At 38.6% G+C, this 26,812-nt stretch overlaps 1 protein-coding gene across 1 annotated transcript in view; it reads left to right on the plus strand.

Moving 5' to 3' along the window:
- The window catches only part of plcl1 (phospholipase C like 1), a 71,745-nt gene that overhangs the window by 40,078 nt on the left and 4,855 nt on the right, over window positions 1–26,812 (plus strand). Inside the window, exons 2-5 of the mRNA XM_059562138.1 lie at window positions 15,267–15,890; window positions 17,188–18,882; window positions 23,224–23,586; window positions 25,872–26,075. Of these exons, the coding sequence (XP_059418121.1) occupies window positions 15,267–15,890; window positions 17,188–18,882; window positions 23,224–23,586; window positions 25,872–26,075 (2,886 nt within the window). The remainder of the gene's footprint in view (window positions 1–15,266; window positions 15,891–17,187; window positions 18,883–23,223; window positions 23,587–25,871; window positions 26,076–26,812) is intronic.

Here is a 26,812-nt window from a genome sequence, read left to right on the forward strand (position 1 = left end):
TTTTATATATAAATTTTTTAAAAATAAATATATTTTTTTACATCCAAGTTTGACAATGTGATGGCTGGTGTGTGAGAATAGAATAGTTTATCAGCGTCTGTATGTTTGTTTCTGACGGCCCCCCAGATCTGTTGTGTCTTTCATTTGTTTGTGTGTATTTGTGTGAATGACGTGTGCAGAGGAGGTCATCTCTCAGAGGAGCGAGAGGCAGAGAGAACCGGAGCGGAGGGCAGGGAAGGATGCTGTGGCTCTCATATGTTGCATAAGCAGATTAAATTATGTAAGAGCCCCCCAACCCACAACAGACAAATGCTTTTTCTTTCATTTGTGTGTTGGCTCCTTCCACCGTCCTGACTTTCTGCCCCAGCGTCCTCACACACCCTTCGGTTCCCAGAGTTGGGGAGTAGCTAACTAAAAATGCTGCTAACTAAACTACATTTTTCTGTAGCTCAGCTGCTAAAAACGGTTGAGCTTTTATAGTAGCAAGCTACTTTTGACAATGAGCAGCATCGTGGTGTGACAATATGCTACATCACTGTTGAATTGTGAGCATAGATTTCAGCTGACTGAGTCGAGCCAGTAATTAAATTTCCTGAACTGTCCTCTTAAAATTGAACTTTGGGAAGTACAAATCATTTTTTTCTTTCTTTTTTTTCTTTCCTTATTTGTTGTTGTTCCTTTGGACATTTCAAGTAATTAACAAAAATAAATAAAAAGTATTTTAAATGCTGCTGTTCACCATGCTTTAGGCATTTGTTTTGCCATTTGTTTTGTTTATTTGGTTATTTAATTGATTAGTTAGTTAGTATATAACGTTTTGACCATAATTAAATAGCCTAATTCTTTTAGCATGTAATTATACTACTGTTTTAAAGTCTGGACTAAGAAAAAAAAAACGTTTTTGAAGTCTTATGCTTACAGAAGCTTCATTTATTTGATTAAAATGCAGTAAAAACAGTAAGACTGTAAATTATTATTACAATTTAAATTTCATGTTGTTTGTTTTAAATAATTTTTTATGTATTTTATTCCTGTGATGGCTGAGCTGAAATTTCAGCATCATTACTCCAGTCTTCAGTATCACACGGTCATTTAGAAATCATTCTAACATGCTGATATGATGCTAGAAACATTTATTATTATTATTATCAATGTTGAAAACTGTTGTGTTGCTTAATATTATTTTTTGGAAAACATATTTTTTTTCAGGATTCTTTAATGAATAGAAAGTATAGAAGAATAGCATTTATTGGTAGTAAACTCAGGGGGGAAAAGTGTTCTTGCATTTATCTGCTTTTATTTCCAGTTATTTTATTAATTTCTTCTTTATTGTTCATAGAGAAAAAAACTATTCCAATAAAGATCTCTAAAGCTTATTTGGATTTTCCGAAATTATCTTAGCAATACAGTACACCGAAAAGGGGATGTTTCTTTTTATGCTGAGTTTAGTAATCTTTTGTACTATTATAAATGACTTTAGTGTCACTTTTGATCAATTTAGTATGTCCTTGCTGAATAAAAAAAATAGTAATGTCCCCAAACCTTTGAACTTTGTTGTATGTCTGTGTGTGTGTGTGTATAGCGACTTTATCATTACCTTGTAGCTGGGGATTCTAGGCTGTTATGTCAGTAGCTTTCCCAGGGTTGGTTTTCGTGCTGTCTGTGTGTGTGAGGTTGCATCTGAATACATCTGTATGCTCTGTCAGGAAGCATAGGTGTTGAGATTCAGAGCAGGGTATCGCTTCTCTCTGCCGCTCGACATCTTTTCAATCCTACCTTGCAGCAATGCTATTCAACATCCACTGTGGACCTACATGTGTGTGCTATATTGAGAAGCAGAGAAATATCTGCTTCCGTCCCACTCACACACTCCTCTATACATAGCCCTGGATATTCCACCCTTCATGTTCTTCAGTACTCATCCACAGAGTTTCCCTCACCTTTCACTTGCTTTGTTCCCACTGATCGATAGAATGCATGCAGTGTGCTTCATAAAACATCAGCAACATTACCCATTTTAGTACAGACACTTTCAAGAGCTGCAATTAGATGAAACTATGGGAAACTTTGAGATGAACTATTCAGTAGGCTTAACACCAACACACTTTAAACCAACACCTCACATTTCACTCTAAACCGCAATAACCACACATTGCAATTTTAAGGATATATATATTAAATGCATATGTTGTCACAGTGACAGTGACATGATATACAGGTGACCCATACTCAGAATTCGTGCTCTGCATTTAACCCATCCAAAGTACACACACACACACACACACACACACACACACACACACCTGGAGAAGTGGGCAGCCATTTATGCTGTGGGGAGCAGTTGGGGGTTCAATGCCTTGCTCAAGGGCACTTAAGTCATGGTATTGCCGGCCCGAGACTCGAACCCACAACCCTAGGGTTAGGAGTCAAACTCTCTAACCACTAGGCCACGACTTCCCTAGTAGCTTAATATCATGTAAATGGTACACTGTGCTATTTCAGCACTCTCATTCTGTTTTATCTTCTGTAGAAGATTAGATGGATTGCTCCGTTAAAAGGTTGGTTAACTTGTTTTTGCATTGCAGCTCATTTGTTTTAGATCAAGAAGTCAAAGCAGAGATTAGTGGACTCAGAACCAGTCAAGATGAAAATTGGCTTCTTTATCCTTGGGCACTTTTATGTCCCAAGTTTGACGATGGTAAGATTTTTTAAGATTTTTGAAATGTTTGTTATGCTCAACAGCATTTCATTTATTCCAAAATACAGTTAAAGCACTAACATTTGAGAAATATTATTGCAATTTAAAACTTCTGTTTTCTATTTAAATATATTTAAAATGTAATTTATTCTTGTAATGGCTGCTGAAAATTCAGCTTTGCCCATTACTCCAGACTTCAGTGTCACGTGATTCTTCAGAAATCATGTTGATTTGGTGCTCAAGAAACATTTCATATTACCATCAATGTTGAAAACAGTTGTCATTTAATGTTTTTGTAGAAACCTTGATCTTGTACTTTTTGATCTTGAGTCATGATGAATAGAATATTCAAAATATCAGCATTTATTAGGATTTTTTTTCTTTACTGTCTTTTTTGATTAAAGCATTAATAAAAGTATTAACTGCTTTAAAAAAAGGTACTGAACCCAAACTTTTGAACAGTAGTATATACATCAACCGTTAGTTTATAAATTAATCTAGTGAGAATGTGAAATGTGTGTTTTTTTTTTTTTTTAAACGTCTGTCATTGCCGAAAGTTCCCATAGTCGCATAAACACCCAGCAGTGGATTGCATGTATGTTCTGAATTAGAATCCATCTGATGAAATCACTGGCATGTTTGGGCTTATAGTGTATATTTCAACACACTGTCCTGTGACTTTTACATTGCCCTGATGCTGATTGTTTCTCTGAACCATGCATACTCTGCTGACCTCTTCCCTTTGGCAATCTTTTTGACCTCAATTTTTATCTTGATGGCAGCCAAAGCTGGAAAATAATGACATAAGTCATGATCTGTGCAGTTCCCCTCCCTGCTCCATTTCTTTTTGTGTGTATGTGTGTGCCTATGTACATCTGTTTATCAATCACAACAGGGCAACTCCCCTTTCTCTCTTTTATCCCTTCTCCTTTTTATAGATTTTCAGTTCTCTCATCTTGGTAACGCCCTTGGGCCGGTGGTTTCCACTTATGAGATTAAAGCTGCTATTGAATGATAAACAAAAACCTCCCATTTCAATAACACATGACAACTCGTCAATAATTATCAATTTTTCAGCAAACCTTCATGAAAGAAGATATTTTGACATACTTTGTGTCTGTACAATGCTATTTTGGACCCCACTGATGGAAAAAAAAACTCTTATAACATTCTTCAACAAATCTTGTTTTGTTTTCCACTGAAGGAAATTAAATGATTATGAGTAAATGATGACAGAATTGTCATTTTTTGTAGTAAACGATTCCTTTCTTGTGTTCCTGGGCTTTTTTTAGGCAAACTTGGATCCACTGGAAGCACAGTTTTCCATCCTGGCATTCTCCATGAGTCATATTGTTAGCATTTAACCCCTTCAGACATCAACCCCTCAGTGGCCCAGCTCATCTGAGGTGTTTAGGTGCCCTCTCTCTGGGCTGCCCCATTCCTGCGGGCAACCAGCCATTCACACACAGCTGCCAGTGGACAGCCGTTTCTAAACACACAGGCAGAAAGACATACACACTGTGTGCCCAGCTAAAGTACACATTGGCTTTCACACACACAGAGCTGTGATAGCGCAATGTTTTGATGCACAGTATGTATACAACTCTAGTAACACAATGCAGCTGTGCGCTATTTGCATAATGCTTTTAATAAATTTCTGCCTGTAGCTATGACCTCCCACTGGGCTTTTGTCTTGGTCCTTTCCAAAGCCAACTTCTCTTTCTCTTTTGGCAAGGTTTGCTCTCCACATCTCTTGCTTTTTTTCTCTCTGCATCTTTTTCATGTTGTTGAAGTCCTTTGTGTCTGTCCTCTTCCCCGTGGACAGTTTATTGCTCAGTGTTATTATTTTCCCTTTGTTTACAAATAAGCAAAAGATAAATAATAAGGCCTGACAGTTCTTTTACCAAAGGAGATATTGTGCTCATTGGGGACCAGGGTCCTTTATTGAATGACCTTTCTGGGTGGCTTTCAAGTTGCATTTATGAGTCCTTATTGTACATCTAATTCTCTCTCTTTTATCTGCTTGTCTCTTGTGGTCTTTCCTTTCTTCACTTTAGCTTATGGTTGGCTTGAGAATCGATATAGGAGATTTTCCAGCTTTGGCATCACAACTTCATGCTAATTTAGCTTGATAATGTGTTTATTTGTATGATTTTTGACCGGTTAGGCTCGTCTCTCCATCCTCAGGCAAACATATGACATTAAAAATTGCAATAATTCAGTGATTAAATTCATAAAATTATGGACAAACACTTACATGTGCAAGAATCTTTTTATTACTGGCATTCAGTCCTCAATTGTTTGCATTATATCTGGTGTTTTGAGTGGTGTACTGCTCCACTCAGGATGTTCACATACATTTCAGGCTGTTCTGAATTGTTTTATTTATTTATTTTGCTGTGCATGAGCTTGAGTCTGTGAGTTGAAGTCCATTTCAAGTGTCCAGTGGCTTGATTGAACTGTATTACAGAGAGATGTACTGCAACAAACAAAAGAAGGTACGGCTTTGAGAGATAACACCAGTGCACCTGGTTAAATCACTTTACACCTCCACAAGTTCATACAGGTCATTGTATAGATCACTGCTGCTGTTTGTTTTGTGTTATCATTTTGTTTTCTCTCCAGCAGTGTGGGTGGCTTTTTAAAAATATGACAAAAAGAACAGACCCATTGAAAAATAAAAGGAGGATGACCTAATATAAGGATTTTAGATTTAAGGAAGTTCAAGGGGTTTAAAAAAGGATGAAGAATAGGTCCAGTCATGGAGTAAGAGGGAGAAAAGATGAAGTTATTTGCTAAACACAATAAAAAACGAAATTAAGGTGCTAAAACCGTAATAAATCACAATGTAAGAGCACCATGGTGAAAAAAGGGAATTATTAATGGAAGTTGAAGATTTCATCTTTGTATTGACTAGGAGATTATTTGCAGTAAAAGTGCCATTTTAGATTGCTGGTTGTTTTGGGTGAAGACTGAAGTGTGTCGCATTTAGATTTTCATGAACAAATATGTCTTCCTCCATACTTTATGTCCTCTTTTGCCTCTCTTACACTCTTTTCTGTATCTTTCACTATACGTCACACTCATAGTCATGGTGCACAGCTGAATTTGTAGATCCAAGCTTGTTGTTTATGCAAGAGTAAATGCCAGCCAGACAGTTAATTCTCCCCTCTCTCTCATTCCCAGCCCCTGGCTTCTCTTTTGCACTTGCTTTGCTGTCTTGTTTGGCACGCTGTAATGGCCCGGATCCCTTCACTTTCAACAGACATAAGATTGCTTCCAGCCAAACATTTCATTTTGTGCACATTTGGTGGGGAAGAAAAACAAATTAAACACGAAATAGGTGATACTACATTTGGGTGTAAGTTGATTAAAAAACAGTTACACATTCAAACGGATCTAACAGACATTGTATCTAATTCTTATTCATAATGACACATTCCCTTTTTTATAAAACAGTATATTTCCATCCACTTTAGGACGTATTTTCATTAGTGCTGCCAATCAAGAAATAAGTCATTTTAAAATTAATTACATATTGCATAAGTTTCTATTTTGTGTTTGCATGGAAGAATGTAAGAACCTTTAACCTCGAATGGTGTGTGTATTCATCTAATTTATTATCATGTACATATGCACTTTTTAGTTCACTCCTTTTTTTACTGTGGGTGATGGGACACAAAACACAGATATACAAACCAATGTGTTTATGATTACAATAATAAAAAAAAATTATGATAAATACCAGTTTGCAGTATTAAGCATAATAAACGGGTTTTTAGCTAAAAATATCTGGAACCGAATGAGAACAGAATCCTCTCACGCTTGAGTTAAGAGTGGCCATACCCGCTCTTATGTTAAAAATAAGGTGAATAGCTAAACAACAAGTGTAAATCCATGAGTTGACCTCTTAGGCATGGCCTAACCTCTTCCAGCTTGTCTGCTGAAATTAACTCAATGGATTGGGACAAGCTTTGCTAATTAACAGCCAGAACAGCTCCTCAGGGTTTGAGACCCTCAGAGCAATGCTTCTTAGTCACTGAACCACATCCCAACAAGAAATCAGACAGTCCTTGGGCCATTCATTTTCAATTTATTCTGGAAGGCATTTTCTACCTAAGGTTATGCAGCGGAAAATGCTTGTGTAATTATCCAGTTGCATGTCCTTCACCTTGAGTTGCTAGGTAGCCGAGATATAGTCTAATTGCTTATTCTTTTTGTACTGTTAAACATTTTATGTCACCGTAACTGTTTAATTGTTTAACTGCCTTGTGGCTGAAGAGTCTTTCTTTGATAGGCACTTTTAATGTTTGCCATACAGTCAGTTATTAAAATATCCATGGGGTGAATATTAAAAGATGCATGAACTTGTTTGTACTATTAAGTCACTCCTATTGTGTTGGTTGTGTGCATCCGGTGTTTTCCATCTCTTGTTTTACTGCATGGAAAGCCAATCAGATATTCAGGAATTCACAGAGCATAGATGTTGTGGCAGACTCCTTTGATATAGCAGCTTGGAATGGAGCAGCAGTTGTTAATAAGGAATGACAGCACTTTTATCATTTTATAAGTCTGCTTTCAGCCTGCACTTGCTCTGGGTAAAGACTCTCAGGAGGGTCTAGACCTGTCTTTGCGGCTCTTTGAAGCAGGGTTTTACTTTTGTTTTTTTTTATTGGTATTGGTAACTATCACTTTTTTGTAATTGACAGTTTTGTGAATGCAAAAACAACAGCAGAAGTGTGGGCCAAATATTGTATTAGGATTAGCCATTTTACTAAGTGACAGATGAATGCACAAAAATACTGTAGTTTGATTGGATGCACAATCTCCAATGTCATCAACAAAAATAGAAACATTTTCTGTGTATTTATTTTGCTAATTTATCCGTGCCCTATTGAATAGATGCAGTTTATTATATTGCATTTAGCACATCCCTGTGATTCCGTTTGAACATTTGGCTTAACTAAGAAACTACGTTAAGTTTAGGTCTAAGAAAGTGAGCGCACTGAAAAGGCTTTTTAGGAAACCGATAGTGCCTGAAAAAGTGAATGTCTTGGCAGACATTTAAGTGATGACTGAGCTTTTCTCTGCTCATTCGGGCAGCTTTGGAGACTACCTGAGGACTGATTGTTTTCAGAATGGAACTTGTAAAGCGGCATAGACTGATTACTGTGTAGAGTATGTAGGCTGTGAAAAACTGTGATAAGAGGAGCTTGATTGTGGAAATGGCCGGCAATTACTTCAAGTGCTTTACTGTTGATTATCTGAGACCAGGCTTGCTTTGCAATCATGCCTATAATCGTGAGCTGCTTTTCTCTACTTTCACAGTTTCTAGAAAAAAAACCCTTTTCTGCTATTTAGATAATAAAACCTAAAAAAAACAATTGAAACTAGATTTGTCTCTAAATAGATATTTCAAGTCCAGTAGAGTTTAACAAAGTATTAAAATGTCAGAATAAAACGGTTCACAAGTCAAATTTCTCAAAATGGTTTAGCATTTTTACAAACTTTGTTATTGTACTAAACCGAGAAAATGTGATTTTTATAAAATTTGGATCGATGTTAGAGTAATGATGCATCTGTGTAGGAAGGTTTCTTAATTCCAGAACAGAGAGGTATAACAGACAGAAGGTTTAGTGAGCGTAATCATATTAAAGTCCTGCAAGTTTTACAACATGCATTTAATTATAAAGCAGTTTCCGAGTGATGGAGCATTGAAATCTCCATAGCTGCCAACTGTTATTAGGCAGGAGTTATTCCGATTGTACTGGAATACTTTTCTTTTATATTCTGCTGTACAATTCAATTATTTCTCAATATTGCTTAGAAATGTGAAGGGTAACTACTAAATTTATTACATTTTACTAGATTACACAACCCTTCCTCTATATTTGGCTGTTTTTTTGCTCCTTGGAAGAGCAGGTGTTTGATAATCTCTCTTTTGCTGTACTCATATTTGCTTTAACAACACATTTCATCTTTCAAGCTGTTTATAGACGAGCTCAATGTCAGGAGATCAGCGCTGCCTCACATTTCTTCTTGTCATAATTCCATTTTGACCCACACATCAGCATTTTCAATTAGTTGGGCTGTATAGGATTGACGGCCAGCTAAACTCATTGTTGGTTAATCCATGAGCGTTCCCCTCTAACCCTACTAAATCACTCAGCATGGATTAGCCCTCATGTCTCATGGGGTGGGAGCAGCGCATGCACTAACCCACTGCTTTCTCAGAGCTGGGATCATTAGCTGGATTGCAGTGCTGTTTCGTGGCTTGCTTGGAGCCGGAGTGGATTACAGGAAGCAGCAGGTGTTGTCCCAGCTGATGAAGTCAGTGGCACGGGTGGTATTTTGGGGTGGCGTTAGTGGACTCTGTTGTGAGTGGGTTAATGAGCTGATGGATGGAAATGCTGTCCGCTTAAAGGGATAGTTCACATAAAAAAAAATCAACATTTACTCATCTTCACATCATTCCAAACCTTTCACATCAATGACTTCCTTTCTTTGTTCTGCAGAACACAAAATAAGATAATTTGAAGAACTACTTTGGACTAGGGCTGTAGCTTTCAAATATTTTAGTAATCGAGTATTCTACCAAAAATTGTGTTGTCAAAAAAAAATGTGTTTTTGCTTAATTAGAGTGCAATATTAATTATGCAAGAGAAAATAAGACTCCTGGGTCTCTTAAAATGAACAACTAAGTTTCCTTTTTTAGAAAAAAAATATATTTTTATTTTTTAAAACCATAGAATGTAATGCATACATCAAAAATAAACATTTAATTATTACCAATTGTTTCTCTGTCTGTACTTGTACTGTGAACAATGACAATAAAGTTGACAGATGAATTAAGTGCATTTAAGTGCCATTCAGTTGGGATTTTAAATAAAGCATTTTCTGAGATGCACATTAAACACATAAAAAATTTATTTAATTTATCTTTTAATTATTGAAAATTTACTTAACTTTTTGGTAAACAAAGGGGATTTACTATAAAAAATAAAACATGGAAGAAATGTTGTGTGATTAAAACTTAAAAAAAATATATAATTTTGATTTTTTTTTTTAGTAGTAGGCTATGTACATTCTGCTGAACAACAGTCTTTAACCGGACTTTTATTTTGACGGGTTGGCGTACCTTTACAGTTCTGTGTATGTGATTTGACGCTAGTTTTACTCAAATCAAATGGTCAAATGCTCATGAAGTGACTGTCAGAGCAGTTCTGGAGATGTTGTTCATGTGTTCACATCCTTATTTAGAGAGACAGCCGACGCTGAATTCACCGCAAGCTTCATGCGCACTTCCATGTGTTTAATGAATGAAGACGCGCTTCTGCTCCATTCATTACCAAAGACACGCAGTACATGCAGGATTCATATTTAAACAGACTATTCCGGCTTAAAGGAGCATTGCGTAGTTTCTGAAATTTCTAACTGTTACTGACACCAGTGGCCGTTAGAGGAACTGCAGCCAGTCTCATGCTCGTTCTCAGTGCGCATGCTCTTTTTTTTTTTTACTTACGAGGAGTGTCCGTGGGTGTCTGAATTGTGCTGGAGGCTGGTCGCTTATTTCCATCCGCAGAGTCCATTTGAAAACACTATTTTTGCTGCTTACTATAATGGCTGGTGTGCCGTACTGTTGTAAGCCCAAGTAGACGAGAACGCGCATGACGTCACATTTTGTGAATTTTCGTGCCAATTCGGGCCCGACTCCTCCACACACAATTGAGCCTACAGGCTGATAGAGGCAACCGTGGTGGACAGTCGAGGTGTCATTCTTTTTTTTACATCATGGTTGGCTCATACATGTACAAATGAAAACTCTATCTTAAAGATTTTTTTTTTAAGTAAAAACCTCCACATAGCTCCTTTAATATTTACAGATATTAGTCCATATCGTGATTTGATGTAAGTGCAAAGACCTATTTTTGATGAATTCATTCAAAATTTGGCAAATTCCTTGCCATTCCGCATTAAACTTTAAATTCCGTTTTTATGACTGGATCCCACGATTCCCTCTGCGTTTTCTGCATCGCGGAAATCATATGGCCCTAATTGTGTATGCCAGCTCTATCTTGCAATGGACACACGCCAGGATGTTCTCTTTACGTTTGCCCGCGCCCTCAAAGCAAAACACTGCTGACTCCTAGCAGTATGAGATTTCGGAAGCAGCGCTTGTGTCTCCTTCCGTTTTGTGGGTGACGTAAACGCGTTGTCACATTAAAAAAAATAATTGCCAAAGAACCTGACGTGAGATTTAAAATAAATTTAAAAGAGGCTTCGAGGCAGAGGAATTTGCCTCTATCATTTTTTGTAATCGAGTTACTCGAGGAATCGTTTCAGCCCTACTTTGGACCCCAGTGACTTTTAGTTTGTGGAAACAAAAAGCTTGGGACTGATACTGCGCTCCTGTACTCATACTCATTAAAATGCTCAGACACCAAAAGCCGAAACCACACAGCTTGCGAACATTGCTGTGTCCAGACAAAGAAACCCCAAAAACAGAACAACATAGAGTAGAATGGAGGTTTTAGAGATTAAGGATGTCATGAAGTACATGTAAATAAATAATATAATGTTAAACATTCAATATTCACACATGTATAGCTGATGAACACGAGCTGAGTGGATTGCGCCGCAAGATTTATGCATGTTCATCGCTGTTACAAGATTTATGTATAACGAGTGGTTCCCTGAATTACTACAGGAAAACGTCTTGTGATTACAGTACTGAGCCACTGCAATGTAGCAGCTCTAATGTACTATTAAAATTAAAGATGACTATGAACAGTGAAAGTAACAAAAATTTGTACAATGCATTTTAACCAGCATAATTAAGTGTTAAAATAACCTACGGAAATATGTTTGAAGCCGGCTATAATGATTCCTATTTTTAGTTCTGTGCCCAGTATTTTAAAAACTACAAATGCTATGAAGATACAGGTATCTGTATCAGGAAGTAGTCTACCAAAAATAAAAGTATTGGTATCGGACTCATTCTGGAAAAAGTGGTATCGGTGCATCAGTGCAAAATATATTCTTTTAATAAATACATAATAACTATTTTCATACATGTTTGGAATGACAGGAGGGTGGAGAAATTATCACAGAATTCATCTCTTTAATCAATCCACACTTTCATACTGTTATGGAGAGCATCATCATGATGGCAGTTTTAGTTTCTGCAGTGCAGGATGGCCTGGGTTGCTTTTTTAAAAAAAAAATTTATTTCATTGTCAGTTATGTTACACTTATACTGTTACTTGATCTCACCAAGAAACTTTTTTCCTAATGCAAGTCTCAGCAGAATTTGTTTAACAGACTGCCATATGATTAGCTTTTTGTTTTCTTGCCCAGTATTGCTCAAAGCTCTTTTCACTGCAAATACTGCATTTGCAGCCTCCGTTATCTTATGCCATTTTACATTGCCTATTTTAATTGAACAGTTTGTTAAGCCTACTAAAACTAGGAATATGCAAAACTTTTTTTTTTTAATTGAAAGCCAAAGACGTCACTCTGAGTGTTTGGTTATAAAGATGATGAATGTGAATGTACATCATTTTCATGAAGCTTTTACTTTGTAAACAGTTTAATAGCAACTGCTAACATGCTAATTTAAAACCGTAGTATTGTGATTATTTAACTATTTAAAACTGATTTGTATTTTAACAAATTTTTTAAATGTAATTTATTCCTCTTATGTCAAAGCTGAATTTCACATGACCCTTCAGAAATTATGATGGTTTGGTGGTCAAGAAACAGCTCTTACTATCAGTGTTTTTGTGGAAATTCCAATCATTTTTCGGGTCTCTTTGAGAAATATAAAGTTTGAAAAAACAATCTATTTTAAACCGAAAGCATTCTAATAGTCTTTACTTTCACTTTAAATTAATTGAATGCATCTTTGTTAAATAAAAGTATAAATTTCTAAACTTTTGAATGGTAGTGTAACAGAAAAATCTAGACCTCGCTATTGTTGCTCATCCTGCGTTTGTCAATATAAAATATTCTTGTACAGCCTTCAATTTGTGAATTTGCTCTGTTGTCTTCCTTTCAGTCCAGAGTGTTTGTTGTTAGCTTTAAGCAGATGACAGTAGTAAACACTGTGCTGTGTGAAGGAGTCTAGCCTCAGGCAGCTTTGGAAAGGTTCATTGAGGACTCAGTAGTACAGTAGAAAAGGCTGATGTCATCGAGGGGTTTTTAAAGGGCAGGGGCTCAACTGTTATTAAAACCAGTCAGGTCTATTAGCAATATATCAAGGGTTATTTCCTCAGTTTGAACCATCACCAGTACCCATATTGACACATTTTAGTTCTTACTTTTTTTTCCCTCGTCACTCCTCATTTTCTCCTCTGTCCTCAGTTTCCTCCATCCATCCAACCTCCAATTATTATCTCCTTCTCTCTAGTGCTTGTGCTCCCCTTTCATTCTCCTCCTCTTTCCCTTGATTAAGTGGAGATGGGAGCACATCTAAATTTAACCACACTTGATCTTCCAGCTCCCCGCTTGCTGTGTTTAATACTTCTGTTATCCCTCTCAGACCTATGGTGGGAAATTGCTTATAATGTCTGTGTAATTTTATATTGTGGAGGAAAGCTTTGCGTTTTACCTACCTTCTAGGTTTTCCAGCAGTGTGTATGTGTGTGTTTTGTTGCACTTATCCCTCAATCTCAATTATTCTTAGTTTTTCTTTCTGCTACCCTTGCTATGTTTCTCGCCCTTTTTTCGTATTCCTCAGCTAATAGTCTCTTACAATCCTTTCCTTTCCGCACTGGACCTCCATTCTTTGTTCAAAAAACAAAAAGCAAATCAGTAAAAAATAAAACAAAGCAAAATGAAGCGCGCTTAGTGGGATTAAGTCTAATAGATGCACTTTTAGACGAACAATACATTAAAAGCTTTGCAGACTTGTCACCATTGTTTTCTGGAGAACCCTAATTGGTAGTAGGCATAGATGGATGGACAGGTTTTCTTTTTACCCTCTCTCCTGGTGACCTTGGTTGTCTAACCACTTAAGTTGCATTTTAACCTTGCATGGTCATTCCTGCTAAACTACACACTGTTCTGTCTGGCTCACCCTGATTGCTTCAGCTCCGCTATCACACACCTGCTGACCTGGATTCACAACGGCAGGCTGTTGTTTTGTCATGCAGTTTCTGATCCAGAAACACAATAGCTTTGAGGAATGAAGTCTGCCAGCTGCATAGAAACAAGACAAACAAAGACAAATGAACATGTCAGAGTGCTCAGTGGCTGCACACTGTACTCTCTGACCTGACCCCATACACTGCTGCTCTGGTCTGAATGTCAACGGGTTTTGCTCAGCTGAAGGACTCCAGAATTTGTGCTCGATTCTTTCTTGACTCAAAAAGAAGTGAATTTTGATAATAACGAAGCAGAATGTGAATGTGAAACAAAAAAAAAAAAACAATAATCTCCTGACATAAAATTACATTTTATAAACATTTCCTTCAAACCTGAAACACAACACATTGCACCTTGTATTTCCAAATACAGGTAAAACACCTGTGCAAAATCAATACTGAAAGTTTACCCATATTAAATTGGGGTTATAAATGAGACAGTGGTTCTTCCCAGTGTAATAAACTCGATGACATGATGCTAACGTGTTGCGGATGTTTTCTGGGTGAATTCAATAGTGTTGCTAGTTGGTAAAGGATGCTGGTAGTGGTTGCTAGTTTCTTGCTGGCCACAAGAGCTCAGCACCCAAGTTTATATATGATATTCTGGTCCCTAGACAGATATGGTGGAATCTTTAGATTTTATTATCTTCTAGGTGTGTATGATTTAAAAAGGAATAGTTATGAAACATGCAGAGAAACTGAAGACTTTCCAATGGGATTATTCATGTCTTGATTATATAAAGCCCATTTTTGATATTTGGTATGTCTGAAGTTAATTAGCTTCTGCGTGGATAATCCCTGCGTATTTGTTATGAGAGCCAGTCTGATTAGTGCCAAATGGCTTGGGGTGGAAATCCCAGATTACACATTCTAACTACTGCAATGACATAATGTGTTTCTTTTATGAGGCTTTTTTGTGGCTTAATTTTGAGGTATTAGGATATATAAAGGCCAGTGCTGCAAGCACACATTTTTAAACCAGCAACAATTTAAAAATACAAATACAGAATTAAGAACAGAATAGAAGAACAGAAGGAAAAACAGGGATATTTTAGCAGCTCTGACAATGGTAATACACAGTCCAGTGCTGCTGGCCTGTGATGTAATATAGGATGCAGTTGGTTTATTCTGAATAGGTCAGAGGAAGGGCACCATAGTTAATTCGCCTTGAATGTCATGAAGCTTCATTAATGTCCAAAATGTGCCTCCATTGTTATGTGCATAAAGTTATTTCAGGCTGAAACATGCCTTGTGTTTTGTCTTAAACCTACCGACACATAGCGCCTTCTGTGATGAATGAGACCATTTCCATATTGCTTTGTTGCTAAGATGCTTTACTAGAACAGTACTATGTAGAATGACATAGACGTTTTCTTCTTTTTTGGTTCACATTGTTTAAATATTTTTTCCTTCTTTTTTTCAAGGACCCTTCAGTGGCCAAGATCAGTGGTGGAAGAAAGAAAACGGTTTCTTTTAGCAGTATGCCATCAGAAAAGAAGGTGAGCAGTGCTGCAGATTGCCTTGCCTTCATGCAGGGTGGTTGTGAGCTAAAGAAAGTGCGACCCAACTCTCGCATCTACTCAAGATTCTTCACTCTGGACTCTGAGCTGGCCTGCCTCCGTTGGGAACCCTCCAAGAAAGATGGTGACCGGGCTCGACTTGACATCTCTGCCATCCGTGAGGTCCGCACAGGGAAAAGCACAGAGACTTTTCTCCACAATGGCCCATCAGATCACCTCGCTGAAGAAGCAGCCTTCTCCATCTTTCACGGTGACGAGTATCAGTCCTTAGACCTGGTTGCACTCTCTGCCGATGTGGCCAACATCTGGGTGACAGGGTTGCGGTACCTGTTGTCTCACCCTGGTGCAATTGGTGCAGGGAGTGGAGGGGATGGAGGGATGGGAGATGGCAGTATTGGGAGCACAATGAGGTGGAACTGGTTGGCGACAGAGTTTGCATTGGTTGATGAAGATGGACACGGAATTGTGTCTGAAGATACGGCAGTAGCAACCATCTGTAAACTCTGCCCAGGCATAAAGGAAGCAAAGGTAAGACATTCTCTTATAATTCAATTTAAACCACAAAATAAATTTAATGACCAAATGGGTTCAGAAAATGCCAAACAGTACTGAATGCTTGACTCCCCAAATTGAAAGCAATCAGAAATGCATATACTGTAACAGTTTTATGTAGGACAAATAAAACAAGATTCATACTACTAGAGCCAGAAATGTGAACAGGCAATATAATTGTTGTTCAGGAGCTCAACTCTCTGAATCATTACTTAGCTTGACTTGTTAGCCAGCCTTGCTGAGGTGCACGGCAATTGTTGGTTTTTCAATTTGGCAGCTGTGACAGTAGTTTCATGCATGCGTGTCTGTGTATGGACTGGACAGCTGGGGACAAGAGGAGGAAAGATAGAAGCCACAAGGCCAAGTTTCCAAGTCTTTGTGACAGCAAGTGTGAGGCATCTGCTTCATGTGTCTAGAAAGACAAGTAAAGGCAAAAAGGGCAAGAATTGAGGAGCTGACTGTGTAGACATGAATTCTTTTTGCTCCTGGCTGTATCCAGATTAGAAAAATGCGGGACACCATCTAGGCCCTGTGTAGATCTGCTGTCCCTGAATTTGTATGCCTTGTGACATTTTGTCTCTCAAGAATCACTCAAAATCACTCAAATCACTATCTGCCGCAAGCTGCTTTTTTAATTTGCCTCTGGTCTGTAACAGTTTTGTTCTGTGATTGCTCATTAAAGGGACGTTGGATGCCCATTTTCCAGAAGAAAAACAAAACAGCTTGATATTTGAGATTGTTTAGGTTTTTGGGGATTAAAAAATAGGAGTGAATGGATTTTTATCATTTTAGGGTGTTTGGGTCCACACACTGCTTAGACATTTATATGCAAACACCAAAAAAAATTAAATTTTGCATCCAATGTCACCATTAAGTTTCAAAGTTCTTTTCAAGGAAGAAAATCCACACCCCAGCATTTCTTATTCAGGAAACAAAACCTAAAAAAAATTATGCTTAAATTATAAGCAGATAATAATTATAGTAGATTGCTTGAACTCAATAACCATCCATCACCTGACAATAGTCCTTATGTTCTTTTGTTTATCATTTAGTAGATACTTTAATATCTAAAGCAAGGCATTCACCTAGGAACAAGTGCATTAGGCAATAGCACAATGGTAATAGTGTGTGGTTTAATGATCTTCTAATCATACTTAAAGTATGACAAATTTTGGGTTTCTATCTCAAAGTGTTGTCAATAAAATGTGCTGACAACACAAGTAGGTGTACTAAAAAAACATTAATATAACTGTCTTTTTTTTTTATTGATCAGGTGCGATTGCGCTTTAAGGAGATTCAGCGGAGCAAAGAGAAGCTAACTTCTCATGTTACACTGGAAGAATTCCAGGAAGCCTACTGCGAGTTGTGTACACGACCTGATGTCTATTTCTTGCTAGTGCAACTCTCTAAAGACCGAGAGTGCCTTGATGCCCAGGACCTGCGTCTTTTCCTGGAGACTGAGCAAGGTCTCTCATTGGCCACTACTGAGGGCTGCTTGGAGCTTCTTCGTCGCTTTGAGCCCTCTGCAGCTGGGCGTGAGCGAGGACTACTGGGCTTGGATGGATTTACCCGCTACCTACAGTCAGCCGAGTGCCAGTTGTTAGACCCTGAGCACCAGAATGTGTGCCAGGACATGAAGATGCCCCTATCTCATTATTTCATTAGTGCTTCCTACCGTTCATACCTGCTGGATGACCAAGTGCATGGCCGGGCTGATCTTGGGGGTCTCATTCGAGCCCTGCAGGTTGGCTGTCGGTGTCTGGAGCTAGGGGTTACCGATGGGCCAGAAGGGGAGCCACTTTTGGGTGTAGACCATGGTACAGATGGAAAGCATCATCATCACCACCATTATCACCACCATCACCATCATGGTTCTGTTACTCTGCGTAGTGCCCTGGAAGTAGTCAACAAGTATGCTTTTCTCACCTCCCAGTATCCTCTGCTGCTGTATTTATGCCAGCGTTGCTCAACTTCCCAGCAACGTACTCTTGCACAACACCTAAAAAAGGTTTTTGGACCCAAGCTTCATACCCCTGAATCTCTGCATGTCAGTCTGGGAGGTCGTGCAACCATTTTACCCTCTCCAGAGCAGCTGAAGGGAAAGGTGCTTCTTGTCGGAAAGAAGCTGCCCCCAGAAGAGGAAGGTTCTGAAGGAGAGGTATCTGAGGAGGATGAGGAGATTGGTGGTGGTGGTCCTCTGGCTGGCAGAAAAATGACTATCCCTGGGGAAGAGGAACTGGGGTTGGTCATTGTTGTTCCCCCACCCCCACAGCCAAGACGCCTCCGCTTGCGGCGTGAGTTGTCCGATCTCATCACAGTTGCTCGTACTGGAAGTTGTAACTTTTATGCTCACCGGATGAGTGCACAGGCATCCCAGCAGTATTCTCCCCCCTCCACTCCTTCTACACCAGGTACACCTATGACCCTTGACCCCCCTTACTGGACCCTGTGCTCTCTTGGGGAAGGAGAGGCAGGGCGGCTGGCCAGTGAGAGCCCAGAGGAGCTGGTAAACTTTACCAAGCGCAGTCTAACTCGTGTGCGGCCCAGCTCTGTAAGACTAGACTCTAGCAACCCAAACCCACAAGGCTATTGGAAAGGAGGTGTGCAACTGGTGGCACTCAACCAGCAGACGCCAGGTGCAATGCTAGACCTGACCCGTGGCCGTTTTATGCAGAACGGTGGGTGTGGGTATGTTCTTCGTCCAGCAGTAATGCGAGAGGAGGTTTCCTACTTTAGTGCCCAGTCACAAGGCTGCGTGCCTGGTGTACCACCACAAACACTCAGGGTGAAGGTCATTAGTGCCCATAGTCTACCCAAGCCACAAGGCTCTGGTGCCAAAGGTGAGGTCATCGACCCATATGTGGTGCTGGAGCTGCACGGAGTGCCTGCAGACTGCACAGAGCAGAGAACTCGCACTGCTGCCCAGAACCAGGATGACCCACTGTTCGACGAGACGTTTGAGTTCCAGGTGAGAGTGTGAGACTGCCATATGAATATAAATCTAATTTATTTCATATGTGATGTTGGAAGACTTTATTGAAGCTAAAGCTGACCTTACCACTATCACTGACATTTGCAAAGGGTTTTTGCACTTGCCCCCTAGTGGCAGTTGCAGTGAACTTTCAAACTGGTTGTGATTGTCCTCTACCCTTCTACCATGGTAAAATGAATGAACAATGAATGTACACACATAAAACAAATGATCAGTAGTACATCTGAAAGAAAAAAATTAGAGATTTAAGCACTGAGACATTAGACGTTTTACATGACACCTTGCCTGTGGGTTTTTGACCCTGTGTTCTGTGGTGTGGTCAGTGACGTGTAAGGTTATTTTAAGCTTCTCTTGTGTGTATCAGTCTTGAGGGCAGTGTCCATTCTCATGTTTCTTAATCAGAATGCTGCACTCCATGAAGCAGCAACTGAGCCATGTCCTACACTGATTACCTGCTGCATGCAATATTAACACAGTTCCAACCGAGCTCAGATATGGCCTATCATATATCCTAACACACATACTCATTGACCTCCCTTAGCAAGGTGACAAACTAACATATGTTAACATGTTATATTTTGCCACCATTTGGTGACAACACCACTGACAGGCTTGTGTTTCTGTAACAAATTGGCACTGCCTGAGCTAAGCATACACAGATTTCAGAGGACAACAACATGGCTGAAAGCTATTTCTGCTGTTAATGCTTATCTTAGACAGAATCTGAGTTTTATTTTGAATGCTGTTTTGGAGGCATGCAGTTTTCCTCTCCATGTAGTTAGACATGAACATATCTGGATAGAATACAGCGAGTTTATGAAAGGTGAGCTTTCACCGGTTGCTACATTTGCTTTCATTCCTTAGTATGCATTAATCTGAGCTGGCAACTATAACAGAAATGTCACATACATAAATAACGTGAATGTATAGAGTACTGACCTGTGATTCACAAACCAAAATTAGGTTAATGGCGGCAGTCTGTCCTCATGGATGCACTGGGATGACGCAAGTGTGTGCAACTTAACACAACTCCTTTTAGATCTGTAATTAGGGAAGATCTACATCAAAACATAATGGCCTGCTAACACTAATGCTCTTGCCCTGGATTGTAGTTTAAATGTACAGTCAAGATAACTCATTACACTGCTCCTTAAGTGGGTGCTAGTTTCTTCCAGCATATTTTTTTCAATGATTCTTTTAGCAGGGCCTAATTACAGTTGCATGCCAAATTTAAACTGCTTTAATAACGAGGTGCAGATGAAGGTTGTTTCTTGGTGCAGGAGAGGGGTTGTTTTACCTGTGATTTCCAGTGAAATGAAGTGGACACAAACATGCAGCACTCCAGGTGTGGAGCAAGACTGCTGAAACCAATCACCAAATTTTTTTACAGTTACAATAAGTTACAATAAGCCACGTTTCCACCACTGGAACTTTACCCAGGAACTAGGGAATTTGGGTTGGGACTTGATGTGTTTCCACCACAGGAACCAGGATCTAAATAAAGTTCAGGGTAAAAAAATGGCCCTCAGAAGCTGCGTTTCCACCACTGGAACTTTACACAGGAACTAGGGACTTTGTGCTGGTACTCAGTGTGTTTCCACCACAGGAACCAGGATCTAAAATAAAGTTCCAGGTAAAAAAAATGCCCCTCAAAAAGTCCCTGCTTGCGAGGTAGCACTTTTCAAAGGTCCGGAACTTTTAGGTGAGGGACTTGGGCGCTGAGCATGCTGATTGGTTGAGTTCACGCAGCATTGTGATTTCAACCACAATTTATTCTGATAATTTTCAAAATATAACTGTTATTGTGTCATGAAATGTAGTTTTAAAAGTATTTCAGGTGAGAATGTAGTTGTTTAAAACTAAAATCTGCGGTTTATTTATAAAGACAGTGCCTATTTTATATGTTTCTGCGATTTCGGAGACGATCCGTTTAACGTGATCAGCTCAGTTCTCATGTAGCTATCTTACTAGAGCAGTCTCAACTCGGCTAGTCCTTCTGTCATTTGCCGCTGGCTCTGATGTCTCTTTAGTGGTTAAGCATAAAATATAATTAATTTTGGGTAAATCTAACAGTTAAATCTTTGGTCTTTATTCAATTTATCTATATGTTAAAATGAAAATAAAAAGTAGTTGATATAATATTGCTATAATATTTCATTTTATTGTCATGTAGAATATATAGGCCTACACATTTCCCTGAACTACATTTCTGCAGCTATTAATATGTTTAAATGAAAACGAAAAGAGGCAGTGGTATTTGATAGTACAAGTACGCTGCTGTTTGCAGAATTACCAGACTTGCGTCGTCCTGTCCACGGGAGATCACACTCCCGAGTCGAACTCGCAGAGTCTGAACTACAGAGGATGCAAGTCCGAAATTTGCATACTTTTGTTTTGAGAAACGCGCGCAGGCATCAGACCATTTGCCTAATCTTCACGGTACTTTAGGAATCGGTGGAAACGCGGCATTAGTGTGTGTTTGAGGAAATTGTCTTGCTAGCTAAAAAAAATGCAGAGAGTGTAAGCACTCAATAAACACGCTATTGTCAAGTTTCTTAAAAAAACAGTAAGTACCATCATGACGTCTCTCTGCTTCTGTTTGCTTGTTGTCCCTTTTTGGTTATGTTAACAACCCTTGTCAAAGCTAGAAACAACAATAATCTTCCAATATGAATCTCCAGACACACTGTACTTCCATGTTTTGTATAAAGGTAGATATGTGGCTTTTGGATTGGTTTCCACATCATACACATATTGTACTGCAAGTAGACAGTGATAAAAATTATGGGTGAGTCTTGACCTTAGCACTTTTAAATTTAAATCCCTGCTATTGGGATTTAAATCAAAGACTGTGCCACATGGTTATTTGAAGGGGAGGTTTTGAGAAGGATCCAGTGAAATCACAAATATATCTCTCACGCACACACTTATTCTGTCCTGGGGAATTGTGCATCTTGTTGTTTGGATTTGTTTGTCTCTTGTTGCTTGGAGCTCAAGGACGTCATGCAATTATAAGTCATGGGAGGGGTACACCTACCAGAGTCCCACTAACTAACAAACATACGCACACACACATACAGAGGAATAAATGCACATCCCCTGGAGGGATCCGATAGAATGCTTTTGCATCTTTGCTGTGTCTCAATGTCAAGTTAAATTATAATTATTTGTGTAGAACTTTTCACAATTTGCATTGTTTCAAAGCAGCTTTACAGAAAATCATGATGTTTGATAAAATTTTAATAACTTAATGTCGCATTTTACACATTAAAGCTGGTAATGATAATATTTTAATACACTTAATTTTTGCAACAATATTAGCAATTCAGCAATTGGGATTTGCTTTATAACTTTTATAAAATGGTCTTTATGTGACTCTGTATGCATGAATTTGTCATATACCTAGATGTGTGTATGATCCTTTCTCTACTGTAATTAAGTACTATTATATTTACAATATTTATGTGGTACTCTTATATTATTAGAACAACATACTGCCATGGCCTTAGCATGGTATTACCATGATACATGTCCAAAATCATGGTAATATCACAGTACAGTTTTGTCTGTGGAGTTAAATTTGTCCATGTGAACAAATGTATGCAATTTCCGAAGCAGGTCCTCTGAGATGCTGCACACCTGTCTTGAACTATTTTGTCTTGAATAAGCTGTGTCCAGGCGTCGGTCTGGTGCCAGCGGAGGCATTTTATCTTTGTTGTTTGTGTTTTCTTTTGGAAATGTTCAAATAACTATATTAGTACTTATTAAGCACAGGTCCCAATTTTCCTGTTTTTCTGACACAAAGGAAGCAGTGAAAAACAGACTTCCTGTTATTTTCAATGTATCTTTTACTATGTGAGTGCGTTAGTTATGTGAACCTCTAACAACAGTTACACAGTCATTTTTGTAAGTTGTTTCAACCTGTAACAATCCCTCAGTTATTCATGTTGTGCAAGATGCATGATTTTTATTGACTTGTGTCCTTGCTTATTAATGTGTGTGTTTGTCCTACATAGCCAGATGTTCAGGTGATTGTATTTGCATGCAAACTATTTCCATATTTTAGTAGATGAGACTGTGGAAATGCACTTTATGTAAATTATCTTTTATTTACCATATTCTGCAGTGTTACAGTGGTACATTGGTTTAGTGCTTTGCACTCAATTTTGCATGCTTCATATTTCAGAATGTCTGCTCATGTGTCAAGTGTCTGTTTACACACCTTAGATATTTAATTCTCCTAAAAGCTGCACCTGTAGAATGTTGCACACCTGAAGAAGCCAAAAAATAGATTTAATGTTTGTTTTCTCCTTTCAGGTGAACATGCCTGAACTAGCCCTGCTGCGTTTTGTAGTTCTGGATGATGATTATATAGGTGATGACTTCATTGGCCAGTACACCATCGCTTTTGAGTGTCTACAGCCTGGTTACCGCAATGTGCCCCTGCTGGGCCTTGCTGGAGACCCTTTGCCCCATGCCAGCCTGTTTGTACACATCGCCATCACTAACCGCAGAGGTGGGGGAAAGGCCCAGAGACGGGGTCTGTCCGTCAGGAGAGGAGTGCGGCGTGGACGAGAGTACGTCACTCTGCGTAACACGGGAATCAAAGTGCTGGATGATGCTTTCCGCCCAGCCAGCGGACCTCTGCGAGAAGCTACAGACCTGCGAGAGGATGCACTGGTAAGGGAGGTGGTGCATGTTCAGACAACATTAATACTAGCAATTTGACTTCTTTACTACTTGCCAGACACAGCCTGCTGAAAAGACCAGGATAAAAAGGCTGAAAAGACCATTGGTGCAACAGGCGCAATGATATTAGGCAGTGCCTGAAAACAGGCTTATTGGAAGTTACCTAGCTGGGGACTATTTTCAAGTGCTAATATTTACGGGCAGCAAAGTTCCTTGATTATTACGCCAGAATGAGAGTATAGTTCCTAGCCATATCAGCCTAGAAAAAAGCAACTTTTAATTTTCCGTCAGTCTTGGTACACAACCTAACTACAGAAGAGTCAAGATTTAAATGCAAAAAATGTAGAAACTCTTTAGTCATTTTTGAGTGAGATGCTAACGGTCTAATCAGATTCAATGATCTATGCTAAGCTTAGCTAAAAGTACTACTGCCAGACCCGGAGATTGGCTCAATGGATTTAAAATGGTAAAACTCAACTGTTTAACTCTAGGGGAGTTGGAAAATCAGCCTATTTTCAAAAATAAAAGTGGCGTGTTCCTTAAATAATCAGCTGACATGAAATTGCAAGTCTCAGTTCTGAACATGTAAAAACCAGACACCTCCTCACTGGAGTATGGCCAATCATTGTGAAAGCGAAGCTCAGTTCACTTGCCATTTCTGGGGTTTAACTTATCTAAATTATGCAAGCACACACATTTCTAGCATTACGATGTGTTGTTCTGAATTTTCAAGCAAGCTCAAGAAATTAAACCAAGCAATAAATAAATAATAAAAATAAATAAAAACAAACAAACAAAACCACCACAGTTCTGCTGACCTAGACTCTGTGTAGTCAAGGTATGATTTATGGGTGAATGTAAGGAGAGGAAGGATGGAGGCTAGAGTATCTGTGGGGTAAGGTGACAGGGCCAGGATCAGATGCAACTGCAGTGTGTTGTGTTGAGGAAGAGGAGTTACTCTAAATCCATAATTACTGTGTTTACAAAACCTGTTGATCTCTGTGGTAAACACACAACCAGACAGTGGACCCAAAACTAATTGAACCATTACTTTAGTCTTACCTTTGCGCAATTACTGTAAGCCGTCTGTTCCTATAGTCATTATTAGTAAAATAATAAATCTGTTGCCTCACACACCACAGGTATATATTTTGTGCTTTGCTATCCAGACTATCACAGACTTGTTTGTGATATATTTAGCCCAAAGGCATACTTATCTTTCTTTAAAAGCCACTTGGTTTTATATTTTCTTATCTAATGCAATGACATTCATAGATTTTCAGTGTCTAGATTCTTTATGGAGCCACTTTACATACTGTACATACACTTTGTCCTTTCATTTCCATTCCTTTTTCTTGTATAATATATCAGAGACACAACATTGTCCACTTTATTCACAGCACACCCTATGGACTTCTTTCTCATGCGAATAAACAGATATACAGACTAATCACCCACATGAAGCCTCCTGAACACACACATTCATCTCCAAATGGCTTTGTTAATCATGGTTGTGGCTGTGTGATTCTGCCAGGTAGGAAATAGAAACGAGCTCTCTATCTGCCAAAATTTAATGAAGGGAAATGTATGATAAAAAGCTGAAATGTGATTAGACTTAAAGCTGGGGCTTTTAACAGTCATACAGACATAGAAAACATAAATTGCACATGTTTATCTGTCTGTATAAAGAAAATAATTCATTATTTTGCCTCTGCCTCGTGATAGTAGCTTTGCATATTACAATCAGTGTCAAACAATATAAATGTCACCATTTTTCAAGTTCAAGTTCATACTCTTAGCTGTCTTGTATTTTAGAGATCTTGCCGTTGTGGTCGTATACTTTGAGTACTCTGTACTCTACTATTAAAAAGTTTGGTGTCTAATTTTTTATATTATAAGAATTTTAGCAAGGTCACACAAAATTGATCAAAAGTATATAATGTGTAATGTTACAAAAGATTACTATTTCAAATAAATGCTGTTCTTTTGAACTTTCTATCTTTTCTATCTTTATTCCACAGAAATATCTCCACAAAAATATTATCCATGTTGAAAACAGGTGTGCTGCTTAAGAAATAGTTCTTGAGCCTTAATCTTTCAAAAATATAAAATCTTTTGGAAAAGTGCAGATTTCACGTTTCTTTTGTGTTTATTAACATTACATTTGTTTGTGCTTACCAAATTGTTACTTACCTTTATCTCTGTCTCTTGGGCTTACTGAAGTATTTGTGTTAACCAAGTGTGTGCCTGTGTGTTCATGTTTTCTCTTTCTTTAGAGTGCCACAGTGGCTTTTAAAGAGCAGTGTGGGCTCCCCCCGATGGCCACACTGAAGCAGAGCATCCAGAGCTTGGCCACGAGGCTGCAGAATCCAGATGGGCCCCCAAGTGCCACACTCACTCTGAAGGAAGGTTACCCATGCCTGGAACCTTTGGGCAACTTGACTGACGCCACTCGTAAACTGCTAAATGGTTATGACACTGTAAGAGACGGTTAATGTAGGCTATTTTAATGTCACGCATCATTGCCATGTGTTTTTCTGTCAGGCTGTTGTTGGTTCAGTTTCATAGACTATAATAGGCCAACTTTATGCTGTTAAATTTCTGAGGCATCTCTAATGTACAGATTTCATTTTTCTAAATAAGCCAGAGAGACCTTTCTCTTTATGTAAACAAAGCAATTTCTAAAACATTTACTGCTGCAAATATATACAATATCATATTGACATGTGATATTATTATCTTATTATATCAGTCAGCTGTCCTCTCCTCTGCATTACCTGCCTTTTAGAAAGGCATTTGTCTTTTTAGCCATCCCACATGTCTGTGTGTGGGAGTAAGAACAGGCACATCGGAGTCAGTGAGATATCTCAGGCTTTAGTCACCATCCTCCTTCTCTTTTTTTTTAAGGTCCCTCATTCCCTGTCTGTCCCTGTGTGTTGACTCTGGGTCCTGTTGTGTGTTTGAGTCCCGGAGAGTCAGACAGCACTGACTGGCAGGACTACATTTTATAAATATCTTCACTGTGAGAGAGGGCAGGAAGGGTCTGCTTAGAATTTTAGTGCTTAAAGTTAATAATGGAGTTCTCAGATGTGTTATGTTTGAGGATTTTTGTCAGATATTAGACAATAGTTTACATACAGTAAAAAAATAGAGCTATAAAATTAACGTATAATGTATAATTTAGCTTGGATAAGTCATAGAAGAATTTAATGCAAAA

Source organism: Carassius carassius, chromosome 11 (assembly GCF_963082965.1).
Source record: "Carassius carassius chromosome 11, fCarCar2.1, whole genome shotgun sequence".
Lineage (NCBI taxonomy): Eukaryota > Metazoa > Chordata > Actinopteri > Cypriniformes > Cyprinidae > Carassius > Carassius carassius.